A 12626-nucleotide genomic window follows, 5' to 3' on the forward strand; every position below is an offset into this window, starting at 1 on the left:
GCATCTCTCTCTCATTACATTACCTTCATCTCCAAGACATTTGCTGGTTTCCATGGCTATACTTAATTTTGTGCTACTGATTTCAATAAAGAATTATTTCTGTTATCTTCTCCAACTTCAAACGCACAGTTCATTGTCTCCCTGCTGTTCCAATCTGTGGTCCAGGGCTAATTTACAGCCAGGATAGTCTCTTTAGTAAACAGATTTTATTTATTTATTTTTCCAAACTAAATTTGACCAATATCAATGGGGAATGAAAGATTACCACCACATATGGTGTGCATGGTTTGCCCAATTTCACTTCTATTCTTCCAAATAATTAATGCTCTATATTTTAAGTGTCAGAAAGGACTAATTTTAACCATTTTGGGTGTTCGTTTTAATGCATATTTATGCTGAATACATAAAAGATAATATAAACTTTTATTCGTAACTTGAATTATTAAAACATCAATTTTTGTATTATGCAGTGATTCATTCAGGAGCTACATAATAAAAGCCCACACATCTTTGTTCGGCGCTAAATGAGCAAGAACAGCTAATTTCCTTACATAAAGTTGTTTATAAATATTTTTTTCTTAGAAATATTCATCACAGTCACCCATCACTTCTCTGCATTGTATATTCCAGCCATCTTCTAATGTTCAGTGAGTTAAAAAGCAAAATCCTATCTAACGATCTGACAAGAATATGCAAAGAATAAATACATTTTAAGCTGAGTGCATTTGTAAAGCGCATTGATCTAAAACCCCATTGACACTTTGTTTTCTTTTAGCTTCCTAGAGCATCATTTTGAAAAATTAAAACTGTCAGAGGGGTAATCTTCAAACCATTGAGCTATTACTATATTGGGGATTTTAGTAGTTTTTAAAACTAGCGATTTATAAATGCGATTTTACATGTTTGTGTCATGAAGTTTTCACAAGTCTACAGTGAAATGAAGTTTGTGATGATGGTGGTGATGATTGTGAGTATAATAAAAAGATGGAGAAGGTGAAGACAAAGAAGGTGGCCATGATAGAACATTTTAGCTAATTTCTGAGGTTTTTCTTTTCCACAATCCATGTCCAAGTAGCATTCCCTTCATGAAATAATAGTGAATATGATGGTAGTGGTATTTGTAGTAGACTCTACTGTTTTCAATATCCTACCTCGGCAAATTAAAATATTGGCACTCCATTAGGTGTCAATGGGATTTGGATACTTATTTATCTATGAATAGTTTAGGGTCACTGATTTAGAAGACAGCTCATTGTAGCTCCTAAGCTGATAGACGACATCACTGTTTTGTTTTGGTAGTAGTGGTGGTGTTAAAATAAATAACTGCATTTATTATTGCATTCTTGGGAAGTGTTTTTGTGACAGAAAAAAAAAAAAAAGCAAAAACAGAAACATATGCCTCTATCGCCCAGAATGTTAAACTCTATTTTTTTTTCCATAGAGAGATAGGTCAAATGAATAAATTAATTTCAACATTATGCAGTGCTAATATATGAAGCATCTAGGAATTCATAAATTAAAATGTAGATACAATATATTTTCTAAAGAATTGAGATAAATTTTTAAAAAATGAATAATACTTGAAGTAAGGGTCTAAAAAATACAGACAGACCCAGATTATTATTGTTGCTTATTTATTCATTTGTTTGTTTGTTTCTGTACAGCACAGACAACTTATCCTAGAGGCCATCTCTCTTTTGGGAGTGTCGTGGAGACTGGGAACATGGGAACCCTCAAGTAATGGCTTCAGTCCACATAATCCTTATTCAAAAATTGGTTCCACTTGCTCACCCTCTTATAAATAATATCCAGAGACTGTATGCTACACATTAATATTTCTAGAAACCTAGTAAATTAGACAATGTGTCTATGTCTATTTGGATAGAAAAGTATAATGAGAAAAAAAAACAACAAAAAAAAGAAACAAAAAAACAAAACACTACACTGGCCCAAATCTACAAGCCATTCCACTGGTTATTCATTTAAGGAGCATCAACCTTTAGTTTCCATGTATTGAGCACTTCTACTCATTTCATGTGTAATATTGTGAAGGCATTATAAGCAGAGGTTATTCTATTTCATGTTAGACTCTAACTTGAGTGTTTATGGCAATGACTTTTACAAGTCCATCAGGGAATATTCTCAGCTTGTTCACTAAAAAAAAAAAACAAAAAACAAAAACAAAAAACAAAAAACAAAAACAAGATCTGGATAGTCACATGGCCACCAACCTACCAACCTAACGACATTTTCCAGATACCATTCAGTTTGGCTGGGCGTGTGACCTAGGCCTGGCAGACAGGGTACGGTAAGACATGCGTCACTACCTCCTGGTTGGACTTCTAAAAAGCAATGCTTGTGAGTCACCAGGTAATCTTCCCCATTCCTTCTGCTAGAGGGTAATAATAGCAAGAAAAGGTCATTGAAACAAAAGGTGGTTCCACAATTGGAGATTATAGAGGTACTTCACCAGTTTTGTGCCTTACTTCTAACTACTGTGGGAAAGGGGTTAAACTTAGCTTGTGTGAGCCACTTTTCTTGTTCTATCTAAACTGTCATCCTTCCCCCTTCCTTCGCAAACATCAGATCTACATTGTGGCCTAAAGACTCTCATGCTTGCTCTTTATTGCTCATAGGTTTGTCCGTTAATAAATCCCTTGCACAAAGACTCTCATCTCTGGTGTGCTTGTTGGAGGATTCGGCTAACACAGTGACCGAGGTCTCTTCTCCAGGTATAAGCACTGACTAGTACATAGGACACTCTCTCTACTATCACGTTACTATCACGAAGAATTACATGAGCTCCGTGTCTGTGACATTAAATAGAGGATCATAAAGCACCGATGGATTTGGGAAATCAGAAGTACAGGAAATTGATTTTACTTAAATCTGGATTAACCAGAAGGACTCCCCTGCCACCACCACTAAGAAACACATGCAGTAATTTTCCTGCCTAGCAAGTAGAACCAATGATTGGATTTGTTTCTTGAGGCTTATGGTGAACCCCGGAATCCTCATTCTGACATTTAGTTGTCATTGCAAAACTCTGTAGACATCATCACATAAATAGTTCAAAAAATGAAAACTTCGTGGACCTCCAGGTATTTGCTATTAAGAAAATCCTGATAATCCAGTTAAGGAAGGAATCCATAAAATCTCTTTAGGGAAGTGATGCTTAGCTGCCCTTTTTTTGTTGTTGTTATACAATTTTAAAATATCCAAAAACGCCTAAAAGTTTAAAATCTGTTTTCATTTTTCTATTCCAGTGTTTTCATTTATATTAGTGAAAGAAGAAGTCTCCAGATTTCTGGGTTAATACAGAAGAATTTGGCACTACTACTTCGGCACTATACATCCCATTGAAGCTAGAATATGTACTCACCTCTTCTGCATGGATGCCACACAGCTTGCTTCCTGACAAGAGTTTGTTCTTCAGACTTTTATTCTGTTAAAAGAAACATAGTTTATTGCTAAGAAGTCATAAAACACTAACAATTCCTTAAATACGTCAGGTGCATTTCTCTGTTTTGTTCACGGATAAGTCCTTCAGGGTAGGAGATGTAATGGATTTGTACAAATGAGGGGGACGTGTAATGTAAAAGAATGTTTCTTTCAATTCAAACTTTGATGTATTAGCACGAACACGCTCATTTAAAAATATGGAACTTTATTTGGCCTTACATTTAATGCTGTTTTATTATGTTGGCATATTTTTGTGTTATAAAGTAATTGTAGTTGCAAATCTGCGATTGATTCTGGTTTCTGAAAGCACGTCTCTAAACAGCAGCATTTTTTTTTTTTTTTTGACTATCATCTGGATCCTAGTTAATGTAGTCACAGACCCACTAGGATCTGTATTCCCTTTAAAGACGATAGTATTTGAGTGTTATATTCTAGAGGCCTGGCGTGCTACTCAAAGGACTTCCTGATGCTCAGAAGCCATTTCTTTTTCCAGGCTTGGTCAGTGGACTCTCCCTGCTGGGCCTGAGTCTGGACAGGTGTGATAGCCCTCTGAACTCACCATAACTGGCCTTGATTTACAGATGAATGTTTGTTACTTCTGACATAAGTGCCGTGTGTTCTTAGCCATCTGAATCTAAACCCTTACAGCTCTTCCAATGACATCTGCCTCATTATGCTCAGGTTTTTCTGTCTTTGTAACTCGGGTCCTTTGAGACAGCCGGGCTAAAGGAGAACAGAAAACTCGATGAAACCCACAGGACCCGGACTTTGTATTGTCTCTGCAGGAGCAGATCATGTAGTAGGAAGGTACAGCTCATAATGACTCTAAAGAGAGTAGATGTGATGAGCACTAGGAGCAAACTGAACACAATTTATGCAGAATGAATGAATAACCGAATGAATGAATACATCAGGTTTGAGGGTTCTTCACTTACAATCCCCACCTTTTGAACATCACTTCCTATTTTATTTTCCTGTCATGTAGAGAAGGGGTACAGCTGTCTCAGTGTGAAAGGAACCTTTGGCTAATTTTTCTTCTTTAGAGAAGAGTTGAAATTCTAAAAAGCTCGTTTCTTAGAATTTCAATACTATGAAATGATTTACACAAATGAGGAGTTATCTTGATTCACTCAACTAATGTGGGGCTTTTTGGTAAATATTCATAGTCATCATACAACAAAGCACACAATTGGAGTTTTTAAAGACAATTCAATATATATTATTCCTATATTGAAAGCTTGTAAACTCTAACAAGGGGATGCATAACCAATGTTCTAACTCTGCAATGTTGCTCAGATTGTAGGTTTAAAAATATCCTAGTTTTCCTTCTGTTTGTGTCTATTTATGATACTTTTGATGTATGCAATCTTAATTTTTTTCTCCCAAAGTGGTCTATTTCTCCCCTTTTGATTTCTCCTGTTATCTTTGTACATAGAACTATCTTCACTACCTACCTCTTAAGATTTAATAGTCACTTAGGTTTTTCATCTTTATGTTTTGTTTTGTTTTTTAGAGACAGGGCATGTGAGCAGGCCAGAATAGAGCAGAGGGGGGTGGGGGGGAGACAGGGAGAGAGAGAGAGAGAGAGAGAGAGAGAGAGAATCGTATGCAGGCTCCATGTCCAGTGCGAAGCTCAATGCAGGGCCTGATCTCATGAATGTGAGATCACGACCTGAGCTGAAATCAGGAGTCGGAGGCTGAAGTGACTGAGCCATCCAGCAGCTACAGATTTTTCATCTTTTTAAGGGTTATACTCTTTTAGTGGAAAGACATGAAATTCAAATAAGGTCAATAGTTTGTTTAATAGTATTATATTCATGTTAATTTTCTGGTTCAGTAATTGTATTATCTACTCTGGATGATGTTGTATTAAAGGCTCAGGGCAAAGATGCACCAAAACATTTAACACTGATTTGGTATGCCCTTTCTATGTCAACATTTATTTCAAAATAAAGACTTAAATTATCTAGGGGCGCCTGGGTGGCTCAGTTGGTTGAACGTCCAACTCTTGATTTTGGCCCAGGTCATGGTCTCAGGGTCATGGGACAGAGCCCCATGTCTGGCTCCTTGCTCAGCTTGGAGTCCGCTTGGGATTATCTCTTTCCCTCTTCTTCTGCCCCTCCCTCTGCTCATGCTCTTTATCTTTCTAAAACACAATACTTTTTAAAAAGTTAAATTATCTAAGAAAAATAAAATGAAGACTGAGCAACTCTGGGCATCATAGTACCACCACTGTCTAGCCAGAGCATCTCGCTGTCTCAGGCGATGGTCAGGCATTAAGTTGTCACCTATGTCATTCACAATGGAAGAAATGGGGAAGACTCGTGTGGAGGTGCAGAGACCTATAAAGACTGAGTAGAATTTCCGGCATGCCTTTTTCACCTGTTTTCAAGGGCCATCAGCAGCATGGAGGATGAACACCTCTGGGGCTTTAAGCAATGTCAAGAGCCCCCAGGGATTGACTCCCTAGAGTCAGAGTGTGAAGATGTGATCCTGAGGAATGACAGCAACATGCCTCCAAACCAGTGGTGCTTCTCTTCTCAGTGGACAAAACCATACCCAGAAGTATCTTTTCGATATTCATCAACTGCAGCTTGAAGGAGTCTAGTCCTTTGGCTGTGGATCAGTACCCAGAGTCCCTGGCGGGGACCCCTTCCATTTAATCTGGCAAGCTGTGGCATTCCCTCTCCTTAGCCAATTCCAGCTTTCCAGAGCCTGACTATCCTTACATTTCCTGCAGTGGGCACACGGTTCTAGAGCCTCAGCCTAATGGGACATATAAAGCCTTTGTAAGCCTGCTCCAGCATGACAGATACCTAGCCCTCCCTCAGGAATCTGCTGTGTGGGCTGCAACACTGCCCTGGCAGTCGGAGGCACGAGCTTGTCCTTCAACCTGCCTCCCAGATCAGCCCACCACAAGAAAAAGTATTTTTCCCCCATGTCGGAGACATGTTAGCCTTGCAAGTGAAAAAAGCCAGTCTCCAGAGAGAAGAAATCGGTTATCTTATTAAACTTCAGTTAGGAAAAGGGAATTCCTTTTTTCAAATCTCATGATTTGCCTTCCACAAGGGCCCACTTGTAACCCAATATAACCTTTCCTTTGGCTCTTTCACTGTGAGTGACATCTGGGAAATATTACCTTTCTTTTCAGCACAAAACCATTAGGACTGCCCACAGCATCGTAGGCAAATTGGGGGTGAATGACAAGGCTAGGTCCATGACATGGCAGCAGGACTTCCCTGAAAATCCTTCCAAATAAAATGATACATTTCTCCAGTATCATTCATCTTTCTCATCTGGTAGACACTTTTCTGTTCAGTATGAGTATGGCGCTTAGTCTGTGACAACCCAGGAATTCCCTGCTGTCAGTGATCCCCATCCACACACCCCCACTTGCTCCTGTGTAAGGGTGGAAGGAAATGATTTTTTGATGAAAAAAATAATAATAAAACAAACAAAACTTAAAAAAATTAAATTAAGATAAATAAACTTGAGAGAAGATAGGTGAAGCGTATTGGATATGAAGATTTATGTATCAACACAAACCATCCACATCAGAGCAATTTCATTAGAAATGATAATATAGTTACTAATATATTTAAAATTTAGTGTATATGGTATAAGTTTACACCTTCACTTAAAGCTTTTTTTCCTTTTTTCTTTTTTTTCCCTTCCTTCCTTCCTTTTTCTTTTTCATTATGTTCAATTCTAAGATGATAGATATAGCAATGAACATAACATTATTTCCCTGGAAATGCTTATGATGGGCTTGGACAATGTGCCTGGAACTGTAGAGGGAAGACTGTTACTCCTCAACATGCATATCCTTGTGACCACCCCAAAACGAGCAGTGATTTTATTGTGCGTCCACCGTCTGCGCTGGCGGTTGATAATCCTCGGCAACTGTGTCGACCATGTAAAGCAGGATGTCATTTCTAAAGCTTACGAATTAGAGTATTTCACTGCTTGAAATATACCCAGAACTGGGGATAATAATTATAATCACCCACAAGGGGACCAATTGTGAGACACAAGAGAGACCTGTCAAGGCCCATGCTAAGATTGTTCTCAGAAACATGGATGGCACAGAGCACTGAGGAGGGAATACTGACTCCCAGACACTTCACTGATTTAACCTTTCCCCTATGGTTAGTGATCATAATTCTTTTTTTAATTCCAGAAGGAATCATGGCTTGAGATATCAATAAAATTTAGGCATTAAGAACACCATTTTTTTTTAACAGCTTTACAAGCAGACTTGTGTATTTCATATACCCTCTAACCAATGGTTCTCATCTCTATCAACCTAATGATGCTTTTATAAGATCTAAAACAACTTACACATATAATTACGCCCAAGATGCCAGGATCCAATTATGATTATGCCTCACTTGAGGGAATATGAAGAAAAATAGATTAAAAGAGCCATCAGATGCTTAAATGTTCTTTCTGTGACACTTCTGCTATCCCTTATTTTAATAACCATACTCTGATTTTTCTTATGAGAAATATACCCCTGTGCTAATTCCATGTGGCTGGTGTGACTCTAACTCCATCCCTTCTACTAGGAAAAGGATAAAACTCAAGGCCAGCCAATCAGTCTTGGTCAAGATTTGACAAAGCAACATAGATACTGCTGATGAAACTCAAATATAAATCTTTTATTCTCAAGAATTAATAAGAATAAGGGTATATCACCGAGTTAGAACCCATCTGAGATGACCTAACAAGGGAAAACAACACCTGAGTTTGGAGAGAGAAATACTGAATCCAGGTCATGATGTCAGCCCTTCTTCCCTACTTCATACTTGCCTGAAGCCTAGTATGCTCCTGGGTTTTTCAATTACATGCTTCCAGCATCAGCCCTTCTGCTCTCTTGAAATCATACTTAAATCATTTTGTCCACCCTATCTTACATAATCACATAATTCTATCGCATCCTTAGGATTCAGAGTAGCAAAAAATTACATCCAAATAGCCATGCTTATATCTAATGTTTAAGGCCATAGCTTATTAGGATGCCAGCCATCTATTTTGCCTTTTCTAAATGGAAGGCAGACCTTGCTTAGTACCTATTTAAGGAATGTCTCCCAACTGGATGCTGTACAAATTTGAAGTAGCATGAAACAAATGTCCCTATAGCCTTCTTGGGAACCCAGTTTCTATATTCGTCAGCCCTGCCTAAAAATGCCATGTAATATTTCCCACTGTCTACAGGATAAATTTCAAACTCAAATCTGGTAGTAACATCATATCTCTCTTAATAGAGTGGCTTAACCTAGTTCTAGTTTTTGCCTGAGAACTCAAAACATCACATTTTCAGTAGAGTTTACATGGTAGGTCAAACCCACCAAATAGTCTAGGCTACAAAACGGAAATAGAAGCATGTCTGGTATTTCTCATAATCTTTCTGTATGTAAATGTAAAAAAAAAAAAAAATCCCAAAATTGCTATGGTCAAGATTCTATATAGTGCTTTCAAGTGAAATTTGGTATTAAGAGGTCTTCTTGCTTGTAAATAATAAAAACCAAAAATGGCCAAATCAAGCAAAACATGAATTCATTGTGAATATTTCAAGCTGAGTACAGTCTGGGGAAGAAGGCTCAGAAAGTAGGCAGAGACCAAATGAGATGAAGTGTATATGATTATAAGACAGAATAGAGTTACTCTGACAACTGTAAATCACTAGACTTATTCACAAGGCGGAATGATGAGGTCTCAATGAATTTTCACAGTAAAATCATAATCTGGGACCTTAGAATTGTCAAATAAAATAAATTATGTATATGTGCATTTGTAATGTTTTCTAGATTAACAAAACAAAACAAAACAAAACAAAACAAAACAAAACAAAACAAAAAAACACGTAAAAACCAATGCTTCCAGGTAGTCAAAAGCATGTGCAACTAAATGTAAACCAAAAGTAAAAACACCTGCAGTGGTATTCAAACTCAAACCAGAGCCTGCAATGCCTAACTGTGGAAAGTAGCTCCTATTTTAGAATTTCCTAAAACTGATTGTTCAGAAAGCACTATATATGACTGCTTGAGATCCACATTTGTTTAAATTTAAAATGTTTCTAAAATGCCTAGAGAATGGCCATGCTCTTTCAAATAAGCCATTTTGAAATTGGAAATCTTATATCTCATATTAGGGAAAACAATATAGTTTATTTATGGTTATTACATTAGGTGTAATATGTAACATAAATGCTTTGCTTCTAAAATACTAGTAGATATTACATTTTATAAATTTTCAGAGAGTCCCTTATAGAAGACATGTCAGGAAAGGGATGGGACACTGGACTGAAATTTAAATCATGAGTGTTGATTAGTTCTTATATGTACATTTTTTTAACTTCTTACTGTTCCTGAAATCAGGATGTAGTCTACAACATTGCACACTTTCCTTTTAGTATGTACAGTTCACCCACTTTAAGAAAGTTGTCCAGTCATTTTATTATTGATACTCCTTAAAATTTAAAAATTGTTAATCCCACAGTTCTTGTTTCCAAAATAAGAGGTAAAGAGGTCAATAAAGGGGAGAATTTCTTCCTTCCATTTGGAAAAGTTTAACTGTAGAGAAAGTAGGGAAATCAGAAATGTATATTTGGCCTTTTTATTTGTTATAAGCCACGCAGAAGACAAGAGTATAATTTCAAAATAGAGAGAGAAAGAAAATTGTCTATGAAACAGTTTCAAGTTGATAATGGAGAGAAAGGCCAAAGGCCTACATATAACATAATACACATACGGATCTTTAGACAACTGAAATAACTTTTGTCCAAAAGACTTAAAGCTATTCTCTTGAATTACGCAAAAAATATAATGTAGGTAACAAGGAAGGCACTTACTTGAAACTAAGTATTTTCAATAATATTTTTTTCTGAATCATCCTGTTTAAATATAATGCTATGATTGAATCTATACGTGGATTAATTACTGCTTTAATAAAGATTTATATTTTTCAGAAAGATTTAAAATTGAGTAGCTGTGACTGAAACAATCATTCTATAAACATTTAAATAAAATCACCAGACAACCTTGCTATCATACAAGTGATGGCACATACCCCTGCTGAGTGTTGGCCTTGCCAACTTCAATTTTAAATCAGTTGCAGGTGTAACAGAAGTTTTACAAGTGCTAACAGATTTCCTCATTGAGGTTAACTTAGGAAGGGGGTGGGGGATCCCTGGGTGGCGCAGCGGTTTGGCGCCTGCCTTTGGCCCAGGGCGCGATCCTGGAGAACCGGGATCGAATCCCACATCGGGCTCCCAGTGCATGGAGCCTGCTTCTCCCTCTGTCTGTGTCTCTGCCTCTCTCTCCTTCTCTCCCTGTGACTATCATAAATTAAAAAAAATAAATAAATAAAATAAAATAAAAAGGAAGGGGATGGGAATTGAGGTTGGCTCTAATCCATTAGAAGATGGTAAGAGTGCTTAATGAGAGTTTTATTCTTGGCACCAAACTAGCTCTAATCTCTAGTGTAAGTCATTTAACCCCTAGACATATGTGTCAACATATGTGAAATGATGGAGAATCATCAAGTCATCTCTTAGATTTCTTGCATCTTTTTTAAAAATGATTTTATTATTTATTTGAGAGGGAGTGAAAGAGCACATGAACAGGGGTAGAGGGAGAAGCAGACTCCCTGCTAAGCAGGGAGCCCAATGCAGGGCTTCATTATGGGACTCCAGATCATGACCTGAGCCCAAAGCGGATGGCTAACTGACTGAGCCATCCAGGCACCCCAGATTTCTTGCATCTTAAGGATGGTTGTCCTACTACCGAGAGAGGATGGGAGGGATATGGACTGATGACTTATTCTGATATCAAGTGAGAGATAAATGCATGACAGTCCAACTTAGTGAGTAAATTAATTAGATACTCTATTTGCTGCTTAAACTCATCTCATACCTACAAGAACACTTTTCAAATAGTATGGATACAATACAGCACAGTTGCTGGGTTCTTGAGGCAAAACTACTGCACTTGAATTCCACTTTTTATAAGCTCTATAATTTTGGATGCACCTCCGTTAATACCTCTATTTTTTCATTCATATAATTAGGCAACAATCATGGCCATCTTAATGGGGCAGCTGCATAAATGAGATGATATAAGCAAAACACTTATGACAGTGACACACAGTGAGCACCCAAAAATATTAGATCTTATTATTTCAATAAACCTCACTTCATCTTGCAAAAATAAAGAAAAAAAAAACACTTTTCTGATGATTAGGACAGCACTCCAGAAGCTTCAGGATTCCAGCATTGCAAATAAAATATATAAATATATATATAACATATAAATGAAATATAAATATGTATAAATATATGCATATATTATAGAAGATGGCAGATAAGTTTCTAGCTAAAGACTAAATTAGCAATAAATAAGAGTTTATTGTGGAAGTCATTGAATTCAATGGTATTTCTTTCTATGTCTGACTTTTCTTTTAACATAGACAATCCTCTTGCTTGTGGAACCTACTTCTGCTGTCATTAATAACTCCCTTTCCTTATCAGAGAGCGCTCATTCTGATGGGTTAAAAAAAATTTAGCTAAATATATGAAATGTCATTTACTCCAGAAATAACTTTATGAGAAAAGCATTAATATTCTTGTCCACATTTATAAAATCCTTTTATGTCCTAGGAATGAGGCGAAAACAATCCCTCTTTTCAAGGAGTTTCCAATCCATGAAGGAGGCGGACAGCAGCACTCAAAGACTCTGGAGAGGCAGCTACTCATGAAGCGACACTGAGCTGCCTTCAGCTGTGGTAAAGGAGTCAGCTGCATAACAGGAAGAGGCAAGAGAGAGGGGAGAGTCGGTGCACTAGGACTGCAAGATGCTCGGTGGCATCATGCATGAGGTACCAGTGAGAGAAGAAAGATGAGACTATAGAGGTGCATGGGGGTTAGCCACAGAGGGCCCTGTATGTCACTGAAGCCATGGCTTGGACTGTGTAGATGGAGTGTCAGATGTACTTTTTAGAAAAATAAAATAGGGAATACTAATTTTAGATTTAGGCAGTATTTTACCGGGAGAATAAAAAAAGGCATAGAACTCAATGAAAGCAGCAAAATCTGATTAAAACACGGGCAGAGGAACTGAACAGATGTTTTGCTAAAGAAGACAAACAAATGACTAACAGGAATA

At 37.3% G+C, this 12626-nt stretch overlaps 1 protein-coding gene across 2 annotated transcripts in view; it reads right to left on the reverse strand.

Moving 5' to 3' along the window:
• The window catches only part of LUZP2 (leucine zipper protein 2), a 458806-nt gene that overhangs the window by 132617 nt on the left and 313563 nt on the right, over nt 1-12626 (reverse strand). For both annotated transcript variants that reach the window (XM_072793748.1, XM_072793749.1), the window contains exon 6: nt 3383-3445. In XM_072793748.1, the coding sequence (XP_072649849.1) occupies nt 3383-3445 (63 nt within the window). The remainder of the gene's footprint in view (nt 1-3382; nt 3446-12626) is intronic.

The sequence above is a fragment of the Canis lupus genome, chromosome 23, assembly GCF_048164855.1.
Source record: "Canis lupus baileyi chromosome 23, mCanLup2.hap1, whole genome shotgun sequence".
Classification (NCBI taxonomy): domain Eukaryota; kingdom Metazoa; phylum Chordata; class Mammalia; order Carnivora; family Canidae; genus Canis; species Canis lupus.